This window comes from Anoplopoma fimbria, chromosome 6 (assembly GCF_027596085.1).
Source record: "Anoplopoma fimbria isolate UVic2021 breed Golden Eagle Sablefish chromosome 6, Afim_UVic_2022, whole genome shotgun sequence".
NCBI classification, from domain to species: Eukaryota; Metazoa; Chordata; class Actinopteri; order Perciformes; family Anoplopomatidae; genus Anoplopoma; species Anoplopoma fimbria.
The window spans coordinates 21884086-21903718 of NC_072454.1; the positions used below are offsets into that span (position 1 = coordinate 21884086).

General features: G+C 42.2%; 1 protein-coding gene across 1 annotated transcript in view; it reads right to left on the reverse strand.

Annotated features, from left to right (window-relative positions):
- The window catches only part of LOC129092396 (regulating synaptic membrane exocytosis protein 1-like), an 86664-nt gene that overhangs the window by 39320 nt on the left and 27711 nt on the right, over positions 1-19633 (reverse strand). Inside the window, 3 exon segments of the mRNA XM_054600337.1 lie at positions 1082-1755; positions 2798-3069; positions 16628-16639. Of these exon segments, the coding sequence (XP_054456312.1) occupies positions 1082-1755; positions 2798-3069; positions 16628-16639 (958 nt within the window).

A 19633-nucleotide genomic window follows, 5' to 3' on the forward strand; every position in this document is an offset into this window, starting at 1 on the left:
TAGTTGGCAATGAGATGCCACACGCGGGATCAACTGAGGTCAAACTGCCCCGATCACAAACACACACACACACACTAACATACACACGCATGTACGCTCAGTGTGAGAAGACAGCACGCTAAGGCTAAACATGTCGCTCCCAATTCTTACATTCATCTCCCATGATGAGTGTTCAAACACACGCACACACAAAATGCAGTAGCTCATTACTTTTACATTGCAATAATTAAACACAAAGAAGAGTTGATCATTATTTCTTTAAAATAATACTATTACTGCACATAGTCCTGGATGAAGAGAGCCTATTATAAATGGCTGGACAACTGTACAATTTATTTTAGCTAGGTTATTATTATTTTTCTAAATTTCCTTCAACCCAATGACTTTATGAGGCAAATTTACACAGTAGAGTTGTAGGAGACTCCTGGGTGACTTTAGGAATGTAGCAAAATGAAAATGAAATTCCCCCTAGGAATACCTATTTTGGCCAATCACAGACCAGCTGTACTGAGAAGCAAAGCATTTTGTAAAGTAATTTGCATTAACGTCTCTCAACTTCTCTCAAATTTTTGACGTGTTAGTTTGTAGTCACCTCTGTGGTGTTTTCTTTGCTTGGCTGTGTGGTGAAATAGATCCGCACGGAGCTACAGTAAAACATTCTGTGTCTCATATGACAGGAGAGCGTCGCCATGAAAGTAAATTTCCTTTCTATAATCTTATAGGTATGTGCAAGTTCCATATTACTTTCTAATGTTAAGCATGTAATGGATTCACATTGGTTAAACGACAGAATTAAGTTTGCTCAAACAGACATAAAACATTAGATTTTAAAGTGTGCCATAGGAACACTATTGTCCCTCCTTGGTCTTAAAAGTGTAAGAAACTGCCATGAAGCAGTTGTGAGACGGATCACTCCCTCAAATCTTCTCAAAATAAAATGTCTTCGTATATCGCATGTGATGGATGGATAAACAAATGAATGGACTGACAGATGTCGATATTTCCACACCCTCTCTTGTGGAAATTAACAGCAGTTTTCTTTTTGGTGGGCAAAAAAGTGACGATTGATATCGTCTCTCACCTCTCTCGCTGACACTTTCGATCTCGGCGTCCTCACAGCTGCTGTACTCGGGCGTGGTCCCTCCCTCCTCCTCCGAACTGCTTACACTGGTCTGCCTCTTCCCTCCAACCCCCAGCCCGCGCTTCGACTTGTAGGGCCTCGGCGGCGGCGGGCGCAGGGATTCCGATTGGTCAGAGCTCAGCGAGTCGTTGCGCAGCATGCTCTCAGCCTTCTCCCGTTTGGTCCGTCTCACCACGGGCCCCTGGCCGGGGACCAAGCCGGGAGGCTCTCTGAGTTCAGGGGGAAGGGGCTGCTGAGCAAGGGTGTGTTCAACCCCACCCACCGTCCTCTGTCCAGGCCGCATGCTGTCCCCAACCTCCCCTCCCACGCCCCCACCGCGACCCTGCGCGGCCACAGGGTGGCCCCGGCCTCCAGGTGGGACCGGCCCTGCTTGACGAGGGGGGACACCGCTGTGGTCCATGTGGTGGTAGCCCCCCTCTTCTGTCCGCCTGTTCCCACCGACTCCTCCCACAGGATCATGCTCCAGAGAGCGTCCCTTCGACAGCCGCCGACTCTCCCTGCGCTCCCTGGACTCCCCCCGGAGGTCCCGGTCCATGGAGACCTGGGTCTGCAGTCTGGCCTGACCAGTCCGGCGATCTCCCCGACCAGCTCCTCCGCTTCCCCTTCCATTTCTCCTGGGGGAGACATTAATATAGGGAGAGAGAGAAAAAAAAGAATTTGTGTGAGCTACATCGATGGATACTGTATTTACATGTTCTACAATGACTGCTCTCTTTCTGGTGGCTGAGAGGACGCAATTTAAAGAGGTGCTGCACAAATTCACATAACACTTTATTAGTCATAGTTAGTCAAACTCTGCCTGTGTAAACAATATAATCATGACTTCTGTGGCTCTAGGATGAGCTTTTTAAAAGCCTAATAACCCTGATGATGTCCAAGAGATGTCACTGGGGTTAACTCATCTTGGGTGTGGAGCAGGCAGCATCCTCTGGTTCTGAAAAGCGAAGCCAATGCGAAAGTGCCTTTAACTTGCATTCTCTCTAATGGCCATCAGGGGGCGACTCCTCTGGTCCTAAAAAGAAGTCTGATTGTACAGAAGTCTATGAGAAAATGACTCTATTTCTCACTTAATTTATTACTTTTTATTGTAAACATAAGTTCATGGTCTCAATCTCTAGTTTCAAGTCTTCTTCAATACAGCATGATGTTCATTTAGTAAATTATGGTTCATTTACAGGTTAAAATAGACTAACAAAGCTGGGTATGCTGTACGGCGGGGCTACCTTGTGCTTATCAGGCCACTACCATGGTGTTGTGTTTTCAGGTCATGAGAGTAAATCTTTACATTTTGGACGCCAAAAAATGTCTTATTCTGCATTTGATTTTACTTGGCTCCACCTCTCGTGTGGCTTCTGGTTGCAAAAAAAAACAAGATGGCGACAGCCAAAATGCTGAACTCGAGGATTCAAAACTGTAGTCAACACACCTATGGGTCATTTCCTCATAGACTTCTATACCATCTGACTTCTTGTTGCAACCAGAGGAGTCGCCCCCTGCTGGTCATTTGAAAGAATGCAAGTTTAAAGTACTTTGCATTGACTTTACTTCAATGTTGGTATAGGGTATGATAAGTTTTCTGCATCACTATAACAAAACTGAATATTTCATCAGTTTGAATGCTGCCCTTAGTACTGTCTTGCAGTTGTTTCAATTTACGTGTCTCGCGGTGGTTCGCTGCGGGACCGGGAGTCTACACCGGGCACGGTACCAGGGGCACCGGGTCGGCTTGGGTCTTGGATCACTGCGTTGGAGCCAGGGGGAGCTTGGGAGCGGGACCGGAGCTTCTTGTCGCCGAGCGTCTGGCACATGGACGGCTCGCTTACGGCCGAACCCAGGCCTGCAGGATTCCCTGCCGGACCGGTGAACCACTCGCCCGGCTTTGTCAGGAGCTCCTGCTGCTTCCGGCAGTTATTACACACCCAGATCACCTAGTTTAACGGAAAAAAAGAGCATGGATAGACATTAGATTAGACAGTAAGATAATTGGTTTGTGTGTGATACGTAATGCAGCTGTATTGGTTTCAACAGGAAGGAACTATTTGCTGCGGCCCCACACATTGCCAACCACTACAGAAAAGAAAAGGCTTTTATGGAAGCTATTTTTTTTCCCCCAAGATCCACATCGTGGCAGTTCTAGCAGGGAACAGCTTGGCTTCCACTGTGGGCTCGTCTGGACTCCAAATGGAAGCACACAACGCCAACTGGATAACGAGAGGATATTCAACTTGCTCGCCAAAGCAATATCTCTCTGTCTTCTTGCTTTCTATTTGTCCCGTCACACATATGCACGCCGACTATACGTTGGCTGCGGTCGCACGCTACAGCCGAGAGTCCAAATTCAGATTTCTTATTTTTTTCACTCTTTATTTTGAATTCCTGCTCATATTTTCTCTATTGCTCGTTATACATCTTGTTCAAGTCAAGAAACTTTGAGGGGAGCGAGGTTGGGCGGGAAATAAAAAAGAGACGGAGGGAGGATGGAGGAAGAGGACGAGGAGGTTAGAGTCGGTCCCTCTCCTCCAGCCACCAGGGTTCTCATTACTACCGAACACTCCCCGGTGACTCTTTAAAAGAGAGCTAAAATAAAACACTCTGGCATCGGCCAACCCTCTCCCCCCCCCCTCTTTCCCCCTCTCTCTTCCCCCCCTCTCCACTTCTCCCTCCTCCAGATTGCTTTTGATTAAAGCTACAAAAGCCGAGGAGAAAAACAGCTTTACACCAACGCGGCTATATTTATCCTGCCAAACACCCCAGCACCACCAGGGAGAGAGAGGGAGAACTTGTGCTCAGACACACACACAAACACACGCACACGCACACGCAAGCTAAACACTGCCTCATGTGGGACATTATAGCTTTGGTGAAAACATCCACCAATCTGGGGATTTTCTTTTTTGCAGCCAGACCGACGAGGTGGACGAGGCGATCAGATGGACCCCGCAGTGCTGGTCTACTTGTCCGTACATTAACAGACAGGAAGTGAGGACTTTAAAGGCATCCTTTGGGAATACCATTATAGATTCGGAATTTAATTCTGGCATTTCATCTAACTGAACGGAGAAACGACTTCTGAATTCAAAATGCTGTCCGCAAAGTGAAACACTTCCAGAAAAGTGAAACACTTCCAGAAAAGTGAAATAAATCATTGAGGAGACAGTGCTGGAATATTAAAAAAAAGGGCTGCAACTATATGCAACGGCTATATTATTTATGGATGATTTTTTTTATAAATGTCCATGACAAGTTCCTAAAGTGTAATCTATAGATCACCAGCTTTGTTCTGCCAACACTCCAAAACCCTAAAATATTAGATTAACAATTATATAAACCAGAAAAGCGACAAATAAGCCAAAAATTTGAGAAGCCGAAACTGTCAATTGTATCACTTGTTTGCTTGATAAATGAGCTACGACAGCAGTTATCTAATTATCAAAATTGTTGCAGTCATTTTCTGTCAATCAACTGATCTTTTAAGTGTTTCAACTGTAAATCTAAGCACCTAAATTGACCTCAAGCACAATTTTGAGGTACTAGCACAGTGAAATGTTACATTAGGAAAATCACAGGTGTTAATTATGTAACGACGGCTGAATTCCATTTAGCTGCTACAGTTTCAGGGTCGTGATGGCTAGTTGTCATGGTTCATGTTGTGCGTAACGCCTGTGCTTTAAGCATTGCTAAATATCACCATCTAAAATAGTAGTACTAGTACATTTTGATGAAGCTCCACATAGACGAGCTAAAACGTTCAACAAAAAGTTTCACATCAGTGCATTGATAACAAAAAGTGAACAGAAAGAAGCCATTCTAAATAATTTATTACTTTTATTAAGTACATTTAGCAAACATCCAGAGAGCACGATTCTGTACTTTTTACTCGAGTAAGAGATCTGCACCGGCTGTCCAACACTGGTGGATAAACATAAAATCTTATGCTGTATACTGACCTCTGAACTTTTACAGTAAATAACCAAAGTAGCACATGTGGTCAACTCTACAGCTCTTAGTTGTGAATTATAATAGGAAAAAAAGAATTTCCTGGATGCAAAGGAATTCTTACAAAGTCCACAAGATGCAAGCCACATTCATATAATGTGTTCTTTTGTTTCTTTGTCATTATTTGAGCATTGAATTGTCAAAACTACACTGGGTGTGTTTTCATCCAGAGCTGCTGTATTTACACAGTACAGACAAAGGTAATATTTCTTTGTTTTGGAGCAAGCAACACAATGGAAATCAGCAACCCAAATGAAATGCTTTTGCTTACAGGGAGTTACAAATTTAAACTGAATTGTAAAATCATACCACCATTCCGCAGGTGGTAAACATAAGAAAGTTGTATGTATCTTACTGGCATCCCATCACATTGTGCGACTTCTGGATATTAATGTTCAGTTACACTATTGAACTACAATATTTAGCCTCCTAAATGTAAGTGGTCTAGAAATAAACCATCAACAACCACAGGCAACGTATCTGCAACTGAATTAGAAACCAACAATTACAGGAACAGGAAAAAATAAATAAAAATCAATAGAAATTGAATTCCTAAAAATATATAAATCACAGCAACTTTTGAAAATGTTTTGTTCCTGTACTCTTTAGGGAATTACTCAGAGAACGTAAAAACCAAGTGTCCCTCTTGTCTCCCTCAAATTTCTGCATCTCTTGCAGATAAACAAAACATTTGAGAGGAGAAAAACTACCAGCTTACTAAAGTTGTAACACATGGAATCACAGGAAACCTAAACTTTCAATGCCTTTCCTCCCAACACCTCTGACCGTGCCACTTGGCAAAGCAGTTCCTGTACGGCATCAGACACAGGGGCACCTCGCAGCTTTGGCACATCCAGGATGTCATCTGGTGTCTCCCCTGGCCTCTGCAGTGTCTGCACGGCCTGCTCCCAACAACCTGGTACCACGTGGTAGGCTGGATGACCGCAGGGAGGTGCTCCCATGACGTTACTTTCGGCTTGCGTCCTCTCGGCCTGCATCTCCTCGGCCTGTAACTCCATCGGCTGCAATTGCAGCAGCCGCTGCACCCGTGTTGCCTGGAAATGGGTGCTCTAAATCAACGGTAGCCTCTGGCCTTGTAGGGGTGGGACGCAGCGGCTCCCCTTGCTCTCCGCTGACTAGACCCGGTCCACTGCGCTGGGTGGGGTGGTGACCAAGGTGATGGAGGGGATGGGAATGAGGCACTGGGAGATGGACGCAGATCATCATGGTAGGAAGGATGAGCAAACCACCATCCTTCATCCTTCATATCAACGGGATCCTCCTCCTCGGGACTGAAACTATTCACACAAACCGGCAGGGATTAATCAATTTTAAAACCAAACTGAAACTAGCAGTGGAGGTGCAACAGGAGTCCTTGACACATGCTTCTACAATAAGAGAGCCTGGTTCCAGACCTCTGCATTACTCACCAAATTGGCAAATGTTTTAACTTAATTTGAAAAAAAGAAAATCACGAATAATTAAGTAAAATGCCAATTAAGACAGATAATAAGGTAACCAAAATGTCCTGGAGCTCGTCAGAATTCAAGGAAAAAAATGTTTAGTAAAAGCAATTACCATATATATATAAAAAATACCATGAGTTTTACACATTTGACTTGGACTTAATGCAAAGCCCGTAGTAGCACTGCTTTATATTATACATGATAATAAACTGACTGTTATGTTAGCCACCTAATAGCTAAAGTCATCCTACATACCTTTAAAAACAGTCACACTCATAGCGCGTGAACTAATGAGAAATTTGATGCCCAAAAATATGCTACTGGGCTTGCCTATTAGCTAACACTGTATCGCATAAAACCGAAGGGACATGAGAATGTGGAGCCAAACAATAAAACACACATAACTATTATATAATAAACTATGAAAATGTGCAATATTGTCAAGACCAAGCAGTGCGCGGCTAAGCTACGGCTAGCTAATGTCAAGCTAGCCAGCTAACTAGCACAACTCTCCCCGACACAAACACGTTAATTGCGAGACGTTGTGGGTCAACTGTCATGCACTGAACATTGTGAGTGGCCAAACTAGCAGTTTAAAAAGCAAACAGGCCCTGAATGCTCGATAGTTTTAATTAAAGTGCCAATGCGACTGCTCTCCATTGCTGGTGAAAGCTGCTCTAGCTAACCGTAAAGAGTGGTTTTAAATAGCGACCCTTACTCGTCCCAGTCGGAGTCGATCGTTAATCCGGGCCCGTCGGTGTCGTCTGCAAACCGCCAGTCGGCAGCGTGGATGGCATAACATTCGTCCCATGTAGGGTTGTCGATCGCTTTATCCAGAACCATCCAAGCGTTTCTGAGCCGTCTGCTCGACATGTTTCGTTGGCGGAAGATCAAGTGCAAGCGTTCACGTTCCCGCTGCTTTATGACTTTATGATGCTGACGAAACACGTCGTTTGACCTCTCACCTGATGACGACCATGGACAGTGGGGTGTTTCTCATATAATATGACGACCACTGTTTTCTTCTTCTCTGGTTTATAATGTCATCCAAAATGTTTTCATCATTATTTATTTATTTATTATACTATAGTATTTGGGCCCAAATATTCTGAACTAGGACTAAAGGAAAATATCTTGTTTAAAATATGTTTTTGGTTTTCAGTAATAGCTTTATGGTTTTATACCATGTAGGTTTATTGTATTTAAAAAACTAAGTTATAGCCATATTTGCTACAGTGCTTGTAAGTGCTTTATGTTTCAACGTTGGAATTCTATATTATTCCTTTTTTTTGCAGAGCGATTTGTATAATAACCTATTGTAATCTTGTCACACCTGTCAATGTTCCAGTGACTCCTCTCTGTAAGCACATTTCCCTGAGCAGTTTATTGGGCTTCAGGTTTTTTCTAATGTGAGGCAGAGTGGTTTGATAACGGCAGAACAAATGGCCAGCGTTGTGGAGATACTGAGCAGCGAGATGTTATTTTTATAAGAGACTCACTTAATCCCATAGTAATCCCTGTATTAGATCACACTACGATGGTGAAACAAGCGCCGGAGAGGAGGAAACCCACACACACACACACACACACACACACACACACAGGATGGACACACTCATGTAGGCGGCTTGTGCGCACTCACACAAAACCATACATAACATCAAATATATGCACATGAGCAGTGATGCACGCAGATGCAAACTCCTTCTCTGATACACACACATACACACGTGCAAAGTGTCACATGAACACAGCAAGACCCCCCCCCCGAGATGTGTTAGTGAGTGGAGGAGAGAGCCAGAGAGAGAGAATAGCTTCTCCACAGATGGAAACTAGGACACCAAACCCCTGTGTGTGTTTGTTTTTTTGCGTCCTGCTGCATCTGCCCGTGTGTGTGTGTTTCCATCTGTGCATGTGTCTATTCGCGTCTCTCGAGGAGCCCGAGTGTGTATCCTCGAGTGTGTGCCGTCACTGCTCATGTGTAGGGCCTATGTGGTGCGTTTGGATGCATGGGATGCAGTGAAAAACAATGAAAAATCCAGCAGTGAAATGGAATGAGTTTGTGGGAAAAGAGGATAATGTTGAAATCATTATCCAGCACGAGACAAGATTTTCCAGGACATCTTAAAATTTCCTCTCATTTTTCCATGTGCTTTCAGTGGCTGGAACATTATATCAAATGTTGCTAGGCTTCTCCAAGACACGGGGGAAACCCTGTTAAAGGAAATGGTCTTAAAAAAAAAAGTTATTGTTGTCTTTCTTACAGTTACAAAGTACATCTAAGCGTGAACCATCACCACAGAACGGGGGGTACAACACACAGACAGCCTGCAGCCCAACAGGTGTGACCAAGTGTACCTTGAAAGGGTAGAGGAGGGTGTGTGTGTGCGGGGGGAGGACCAGGAAGTATAGCGTCACCCGACGACAGCTTGACGTACGGCACCGGCGGCACGCGAGGGCGGGCTTCATAACCGAGGGCGTCTATAAATCCCGTGCTAAGGATGAAAGACTGCCACAAAGGAGATTAGTGTCCACATCAGCTAATGAGGTACTATATCAGCACAGCACAGCTCCTGCAGTAAAAATATACACACACACACACTCACACACACACATGCACCGGCACAGAAAGCTCACACACGAATAAGTGCGTTTGCAGAAGCTCAAGTGCAATGCGTTTGTACTATAACACGTGGAACACTAGTCCTACAAGCAGGCACAATGCATGATGGGCTCCACACACTTTTTCTCACCAAACACACACATATGCAATAAGATAAAGACTTTATGAACATGCATAGATGTTGGGATATGATGAGTGTGTGTGACAGAGCTGAGACAGGTTTTTTAAACACTTCTCAAGTAAAAGGAATCTGTTGATATTGCATTGTGTGTTGGAATCCTTTCCTCCCCCTGTACACACACACACACACACACACACACACACACACACACACACACACACACACACACACACACACACACACACACACACACACACACACTCTTTCTCTGGTCTCACTACACGTAGTTGAAGTGGTGAAGTTGTGTTTAGTCATAATGCTGCACTTCCCTTTTTCCACCACTGAATGTCTCTAGTTGGCAAACATAGCACCTGGTACTGTAAAGGTCCGCCTGAGTGTGTGAATAAGTGAAGTGAAGTGGGAATGTGTGTGTGTGTGTGTGTGTGTGTGTGTGTGTGTGTGTGTGTGTGTGTGTGTGTGTGTGTGTGTGTGTGTGTGTGTGTGTGTGTGTGTGTGTGTGTGTGTGTGTGTGCGTGTCTGTGCGACAGAGAGAGAGAAAAAGAAAATCGTGTGTGTGTGGGTTTGGTGTAGTATACACTTTTTTAAATTTAAACTGGATGGAGGTTTAGCCAGTTTTTGACCGCTGTGTGCAGTCAAAAAACGGAAAAAAAGAAAGAATAAAACAGAGATGACTATCGTGTTGATTGTCAAAAGAACCTTTGCAGTAACTTAGACACAAAGCTTTTTAATCACCAAAGCAGTCCTTTAAATAACGGTGGAGTTCACAAAGTCGCCAAAGAGACCAAACACCAATTTATCAGGCTGAACTAACTACATGTGTACACATGTAGACATCTACAATGTCCATCTAAGCAGTGGTGAAGCCATCAAACCACAGTACAGTCAGTATTTTAAAGCGTCAATGAAGAACTGGAAAGACATATGTCACATTGAGGTGCAATGGGGAAGAAAAAGTTTTCTCACTTTAAAGCTATGAATCCTGAAGTTAGAAATTAGAGAAACTGCACGAAAAATTATTATCTTCCTCAATTGCTTGCAAAGGTTTTTAAGCCCGCTTGAGGTGGGTTTTTGACTTTTTTTCAAGAAAGAGTTGATGTGCTACATGGATTATGGAAAGGCCTTTGCTGAATAAGTTCTAACGCGGCAAACATTTAACTCACTGATTAGATGTTTCTGCCGTCAAAGTGTTCCTGTATTCCCATAACAAGAGCAAGTTAGTCTTCGTTTCCGGCAAATACTAGCTTGTTTATACTGGACATAAAAAGGACAATTAAAGCTTGTCCAATTGAAAACAAATCCTGAAGACCTCTCTCCATTTTTCTATCATAGTTGGGTTGGATAGCCAAGACGACTATTTCTGAAAACAGTTCACTATCTTTGCTTCTGCTACTCTGTTCACTGCCAATACCGACACCTTCTGACCAAACTACGCTTTATGTAGCTAAGTTTTTTCGCTCCAAACCAGTTGATGCAAGCTTTTGGACACACTGCATTTATTTTAACCAAAGTTACTTTAGTTGTTTCACCATCCACCATTTCATCTACTGGGGTTAGTAACTGCAAAGAGCTTCCATTGGTAATCTATGGTAACTGGAAACAGCTACCAATAGCGACTGGTAGATTGTACCCAGTGGCAGACAGAATTGCATAGTGAATATGAGGCTTCTATGGAAACAATCTAAAGCCAGTGGCCATTGTGCAATCAACCTTTACTTAATGATGAGGTGAAGCAAAACACTCGTCTATAGCAACTTTAAATTGCCAACACTGTGTTAGAAATACATCAATGCAACTTAAAGTTTATGTTACCTCTAAAATGACACTTTGTGTATTAATGACGACAACATTGGCCTTTTGTTACTTTTGTTATCAGACCCACAATAGTAACAACTTCCCAAAGCATTGCAATATTTTCTGAACCTCAGAAACACCTTATTACACTGATGAAAGCCGTAGACAGTTAAACAAACTCATCCACATACAATGGTTCGTATGATATCTTACGAAAAGTTATTCCTCATTTTTGGTGCGTTTTCCTACGAATTTCCAGCAACACAGGGTCAATTTCCGCTCGTTTACGTGACTATAGTCTTTTTCAAAATAAACATACTTATTCACGGGAAAAAACATAGTAAGGTTAAGGCAACAAAACATTTAGGAAAAGATATTGAACTACTTAGTTAGGTTCAGGCAACAAAACTACTTGTGTAAAAGATTGTGCTGTGGGTTAAAACACTACGTGGTGGAACTAAAGTGTGGAAGTTACGTGACAATTAAATAAATGTACTTCTCATTTCATGCAGGCCACAAAGAGGGGTTTCCTGGAGAAAACGCTGTATGAGAACAGCCTGATTAGAGCTACATCGAGCTCTCTGGTTCAGCAAAGAAAGTGAATGTCTCTTCCTTGTAATTGAGTGTAAACGGCGCTGCACTTCCGAGAGCGTCTGCACTAACAGCTGTGCTTGTATGTGCAGGCAAACGCCATACATTGAGAATGTATTTGTGTGTATGTGTGTGTACGTGTGCAAGCCAGCTTTCATAAGGGAGTGTATACAGCGACAACCAGGAGCGAGAGATGGCCCCCTTAAGACCAGTCAATGAGAGATGGACGTGGGGACGGACGCAGCTAGCGAGACCGGCGATCAATAGTAATCATGAGGCGCTGTGGCGTTAACAGCAGATGACACATTGCTCAGGCTTTTTCTAGCAACGCACCCGACACAAAGCAGCACCAAGCCATAACTCCTCGTAGGCTTTGAATCAATAGATATATATTTGCAAAAGTAGGCACGTGGTAAGATTGTTTTTGACGTATTTTTTGGTCTTTATTTTCGATAGCTCATTCCTCTCAAGGTGCAAGACGGTCACGTTGGCTAAAGCAAAGGGAGCCGTGTCAACTTACATCCCGGTCGGCCCTTCGTCCAACGATACTATGTAAGTGGCCCAGACAAAAGTAAACGAGGGTGGCACTCTGTGATGCTTGAGCAAACCTACGCAAGCATGACACAGACTTGTCTCTGAGCTCATAAACGCCTCCCCCTCCGGGGCAGCTGTGACACACAACTATGACGTTAACATGATGGCAAGACGATTTAACAGACATGTGATGGATGAACACGCCAAGCCTCCGATGACAAATTCCTAAAATGAGACAGGAAGGTTCTGTGATGAAGGAGGGAGTGAAACTGCTATGGTGCTTGGCAGACTATCCCGAGAAAGCTGTACGAATATATGTGCTGTCTAGTTGGCTGACGGTGAGGTTGTATATGACTGGTGTTTGACTGGTTAGCCTAGCTTAGCATAAAGATGGGGAGCAGGATGAAACAGCTAGCTTGTCTTTTTGTCCAAAGTAAATAAGTTTCACCATATAGCTTTCCCTAAAACAACAGATTTAACAAACAAGTAACATGTGGTCATTTCTTTTTTTACTTAAGACAGAGCCATACTACATGTTTTCCTTTGTTTCCCGGCATTATGCTAAGGCTAACTGTGCCTGGGTTCAGCTTCCTAATACAGAGAAACTATTATAATACTCCACTACCACCACTATTGATGGGTCCAACAAACAGCAACCTTTCAGCCAGGAGACAGCTCTTTGTCCATCATGTAAAACGAAAACTCAATGTTGATTTATTTGTCACATAACTTGCGTACTTCAGTTACGGCACTTACATAGTTGTTTTAACCCAAACCACGATATATTCCTCAACCTAACTAAAAAGTTTAGTTGCCTAAACCTAACTGAGTTGTTTCCTGTGGAGACAGAATTTTATTTTAAAAGACTGTATGCATGTAAGGGGCAAAATTTACACCGGTTGCTGGACTTTCTAAAGAAAACACGAAACAGGGAATAACTTTTCCTAAAATACTATTCGAACCGTTGTATTGAAGTAGTTGTGTTGCCTAAACCTTACTCAGAAGTCACAATATTTTCCTAAACCTAATCATGTCATTTTGTTGCCTAAACCTAACATAGTTGTTTGCTGTGAAGACGGCATTTTATTTTGAAAAGACCCTACAACCGGAAATTGACGCATGACTTTCTTTGGAAAATGCACGAAAATTTTGATAACCTTCCGTTAGATATCATGTGAACTGTTTTATGAGGATACATAGCTATGGTTAACAGCACCATTGGACTGGAAACACCAGTGGATAAGGCAGCTATGCCAGTAATTCTAAATCAGAACCAGTCTAAAAACAGCTACCTACCAGTGCTGAGCGGTGTGAGTTATAGACACATAAAAGCACAGACACCCACGGAAATACATGCCTGGACATTACAATTAGAGAAAGGAGATGTGTTAGTAAGCATGTGTGTGTGTGTGTGTGTGTGTGTGTGTGTGTGTGTGTGTGTGTGTGTGAAAAAGAAACACACAACACTCCTGTGTCTCCCATGAGAAGAGGTATCAAGACTTCAAAAGTGGCCCTTTCTGTGAGAAACACTTGGCTCCAGTGCAACAACACACACTCGTCTCTCCACGAGAGCTCAGCCATCGCTGCAGATAATGAGCACTGAATATCATTAGCACCACACACCAGGCTGCATGCACCACACACAGTATATCGTTATGCTTATTAAAACTTTATTTATCTCTCTATCATCGGCTCTCACAGATGTTCTTTTTGAAAGCAAGACAGCACACTCATCGCAGGTCATCCAGTGCACAAAATGAATACGCTATAAAGACAAGAGGATGTTGGTGAAAGAAAATGTAGTAGCCATTAAGCTTTCATATTCTTTTTTGGTGTCCCAGAACTTTTTTAATCAAGCAAATAATAAAAAAATCGAGCCTTAGAACAACATTTGACAGTATATTGTGTGGTTTACTCCATGTGGCATGAGTGGATGTATTGCATAAGAAAAAAAATCAACATTAACAATGAAAGGCACAGTTATACTTTCCGTGTCCGTGAGGGTAAGAATGACCATAGACTATGAACTATAGAATGTATATAAGAAGTGGACGTGTAGACTAATTTCAGATATTTTTTTTACCTTTTTGTTATTCTGCTACCATAAGTGACACGAGAGGTTGGAGCTATGTACACAACTGAAAGCTAAAAAATATTTTTTTTTAGGCAACCCAAAAAGATTGCAATCAACCTTAATGAACTGAAAACACACTATGAAAGTGTATAAGTTTGAAGAAGAAAACATTGACACCTCCCAGACCTGAAAATGCCACGGTAGCAACTTGTCAATATCAAGGTAGCCATGACCTTTAGCATACCCAGCTTTATGGTCTATTTGACTCTAAATTTACTATATGAACATCATGCTGTATTTAAGAAGAATTAATACTAGCAATTGAGATCATGAACTCATGTTCACAATGTTTACAGAGGAAATAAATGGTAGTTAGGAAAAATACAAGTTTAAGGCACTTCCACATTGGTTTCTCTTTTCAGACTTGTAGGGTTGACGCTTAGTGCCTACATCCGGCATTGCTAATTCGTGGAGCAGAATGCTACGTAGCAGTTTGCTGAACATTTGTGGAATGGAGACAGACAGTATAAACAGATCTACTGTGTCCACAGCTGTCCGAGTACTTGTCCCTTTGGCAGTATAACGGCTAACAAATGAATTGTTGTCTAACTCCGTACAGATCCCAAAGGGTTCTAACTCTAATCATTCTAAGTAGTAGACACTCATTTACCTTACAATATGGAGAGTTAACCCCAGAAACATATTTAATATTTTAAATAAACTTCAAGAGGGCTTACGCTAAGATACATGCTAACAGAAAAACAGCTCCCACAAAGGTGGTATAAAGACTTCGGCTCTCTGTTGTAAAACCCCCGTTATTAAGGTTTCGAACCAGACTTGTATAAGCTAGAAAGTCAACTGCGACAATTAGCACAATTTGCTCAGTCAGAGCCCAGAGACTGCCGTTTTGTCAATAAAGATGCCAATTTTTATTTAGGTATGGATTTTTTATGTGTTTCTGACTTTAATTCGAATTAACAGGGCACCAGCTTGAACACAGTATTCAGTGTTCTTACTAGATCCGTTAGCCGAAAAAATTGTGAAAACAAAGCTCACACTCCAAACAAAAATGACTGGACACACTGTTTCAAGTTATCAAGTAGTTTGCAGTTATCAAATCACGTATTGCAGGTTCGGTGAAAAAAGGTTTTAAAAAGTTACTCGATTATATTTATGAAAATATTCTATTCCTAATTTTTCTTGGGACCACCTGGAAATCCACTAACATAGCCGTCCCACCAATAAGCTACATATCATACAGGGACAGCAATGTCCTTGCCAACACTTTCACTTTAACTTTGAGTATTACGCTTGAGTAGAGTGGAAAAAGTGGGCAGAGTAACTTTGCATTTTTGGACCGCTGTGCCAGGCAAGATTAATCAATCCCCAAGTAATTAAATGAATCCATGTCCAGCTATACAGCCAGCGCTACATAAGGCCTCCATTCTGCCAAAACTTTCCTCTTTAGAGAAAGTGGTTGTTGTACGGAGCTCTAGCAAGGGAGTGAGACTGCTATGTACAGCACACCAAAGCACTCTTGGACAGCCGTGGCGTTCAATCCCAGCCAAGTATCATCAAAGTGCCGGTTTGGCAGCTGCCCTGAGGGAAAGCGGCCAAGGCCAAGTAAGGTTCTAAACCTGAGACAACTACACAAGCAGAGGAAGGTGTTAAAAGCTTGTCCGCCGGGAGCCTTTCTCCAGCAGTATTATTTCGGATGGTTCTGCCGAACTCCTGTTTAACCAGGCCACACAACATAGGAAGTTTTCTTTACAGCTACAAGGTAGGCCAACACACCAATGGCTTATGTGTCACGAACCCCAAGAAACAGCACAGATGGTTAAGTGTCCAAGTCCAAGTCCAACTATGCTTGTCCCGCTGTGGCAATGAAATAGGTTGAATAGCTGTGGTTTGCTTGCTTGCTTGGGTCTGGGTTTGATGGGTTCAAGCACCCAAGCACAGCAATAGTGGGACATTTTGGGATACTGGTTCATTAGTTAAGAGAGTAATGATGGAATGGATTGTTTTAATCTAGATGATGTAGTGGAAATTGTCAACCGCGAAGGTTCCTGCTTCTACTCATTGTTACTACTACTACTACCGCTACTGCTTCTACTGGCACAACTTGTGATAATTACAGACACATGGACAGACAGAAAGACTGATAGGTACATACATACACACTGTCTGAAACCATTAAGATGGATCGTCTTAAAGGTTTGCAGGCAGAGTTATGTAGTCCAGAAAAGACACAAAAAAACACAGCACTCACCACTTTGTCCTCCTGCAGCCCAGTCAGCCATCCATGTATAATGAAAAGAAAGACAGAGAGAATGTGAGCAAAGATGATATCTGAAAGCATGGCAATGATCCTACAGCCGTACCAGCAACCAACACTGTAAAACACAGATATTTCAGTTTCCAATAACATTACAATTACCGATTATAATTGACTGCCAGATTTGAGTTGAAATGTTCCAACAAATCCTCTTGCCTAAACAACTAACTAAATAAACTGTTGGTAGTCCGAGACATGATGCGAGTCACAGTCTCTGGTGTCAAAGTCACACACCATAGACAGGGCGGCTGTGGCGTAGTGGAGAGCAAGGTAGTTCTCCAATCAGAGGGTCGGTGGTTCGATACCCGGCTTCGGCAGTCGATGTGTCCTTGGGCAAGACACTTAACCCCAAGTTGCTCCCGAAGGCTTGCCATCGGTGTGGACTGGATGTTGCATGAATGTTAGTTAGAGTCTGATGGTGGCACCTTGCATGGTAGCCTGTCATCAGTGTGTGAATGGGTGAATGATATGTAATATACTACTGATTGTAAGTCGCTTTGGATAAAAGCGTCTGCTAAATGACTGTAATGTAATGTAATGTAATAGGCAATATTAATATATATAAATATGAAGAATTATCAGCGACGCTGCTAGAATTTCACGTGAACATAAATATCCTCTCCTCTCATGTCTTAACGAGTGAGTTGCCTCTCCACACACACGTACAGACGGAGCATAAGAGATACAGGTGAAGTTATGTTAACGTTGTTGCCAGAATGGGCTGGTTTCCGCCAAGTTGTGCTAATTTTGAAAAATAGGCTGGGCTGGTAGATAAAACTTTAGCAAAGCTAGACCAGGGTCAAATAAACGTTGATTCTGTTTGGCCCTCATTGTTCTCGGAAAAGTTTGATAGGTGTGATGTAGCCTCGGTACGTTTTATGTGGATTAAGCTGGCCTTCTGAATCCTACGTTGCTTGTCAATTCCGGTTTTATGGTAACTTAATAGGCAATTTAGCCTTGTGTGCTCTACTTCATTTGGCAAGCAGCTAACACACCAGTCCTAATTTAGTTTGAATGAACCAAAGAACACCGGGAACTCAACATTTCGGTCCCGGTGTTCTTCGCCACTGATTTAGAAGAAGGAAATAACAGGATTAACAGGCTAACCAACTTTAACAGTGATTTCCTTTTTCAAAAAGGGCTGTGCGATGGTTGGTTGGCAGAAATGTGTTTATTTCTGTCAAAGGGTTGGATGTGTTGGCGATAAGCCTAGCTTATCGAGAGACTAGAATCAGGGGGAAACAGCTAGCCAGTTTTTCTCAAAATTTCTATATATGTCTACCAAAACCTGTAAAGCTCACTATGAACATGTTTTATATTGTTTGTTTAACAAATACATAGAAACAGAAGCGATGCCAAGCAAAGTTTATTTCGTGAAATATTAAATCTATTCTTTTAAGTGCTTGGACAAACAACCAATAAGGTCATATTTCTAAACTGTATTATCTTCTTTTCATTTATTTTTCTCATCATTAGTTATCGCAATGTCCCCTCTCACACTATCTTCATGAGAAAAGTAATTAAATGAACACTGCAAAAACACATTGCTACCATTACTCAATAACAACAGTATCATATTAATAAATAGATATGTACAAATATATAGAAGTCCGTGTCGATTTTGCACAAAGCCTCTGTATGGGTGTGTGTGTGTGTATACAAGTGCTGCAAAATCCACCTTTCAAAGACCTTCTCGCGCTGAATGCAGCTGCCACCCGCCCCAACACACCACCCAGGACCCCACAGCTGAACTCTCCCCATGTCAGGTGGTAACTAATTAGGATGTACTTTTGAGCGAGTGTGTGTTTGTGCAAGCGTGAGGTCATTAAATGCCACGCCGGCAATGTTCGGGAGGGGAGGGTGGCGGGAGAGGGGACGTCACTTATTTCCTTGGAAGGCTTGGCTCCCCCGATGCCAGCGCACACGCACCTACACCCTGCTGTGTGTGTATAGGGCACCTCCGGAACCCCTGGGAGACCGAGACAGAGTGGGAGACCACCCCCATCCGTCCACAGCTCACTCTAATGCCCAATTAACCTTTACCAGCTCCTGCCTGGGTCACACACACACACAAAACCAGGCATGGACCGCGTTCACACACAAGGGTGGAGGCACACGTAAATACACGGTAATACACACAGGATGGGTGTCGATACTGTACACACACACATACACAGCACACTACACACTTAAAATAGACACACATAAAGACTATATATAAATATAAATATGTGGCATGGCTCATCACCTCCACCTAAGTTCTAACACCTGAGGCCCTGCTATAGCCCGATCAGACACAGCTGCACTTTGTATGCGTTTATGGAGTGGAGATTTTGGATTCAATGATGGATATGAACTGGCAAAACTTTTTTTGTTTGTTTTGTTTAAGGTATAAACTTTTGCATTAGGACCAACTGATACAACAGGTGGTTAAGAGGATTTGACATTGTTGTTATAGCATGAATAAATGAACAATTTAGATAAAAAAATTAAATGATTGGCCCAAAACTGCCCAAAGTAAGTACAATATACAATATATATATACTACCAAACAATATATATATATATATATATATATATATATATATATATATATATTATCGGACGAGTCAAACATGATACTGAATGTTTGATAAATAATCCTGTAAATTAAATATATAAAATGGATTTAAAAAAAGAAAGAGTTGATAAACAATTAGTTTGTAAAAAATGTAAATGTAAAACTTATTTTATCAACTGATTTATGGATAAGGGAACCTTTTTTTTTTTTTTTTTTTTTACCTTACGATTTTCTTACCGACTGATTACAGGTTATAGGAAAAGTACAAGCTTTATATTTCTTCTAACAGAAAATGTTTTTCATTATTGAATTTAGTTAGCTTTTTGATTGATCTTAAAGCCGTTTACTGCCTTTTTTGGTTCTGGGGCTCCATATAGTTT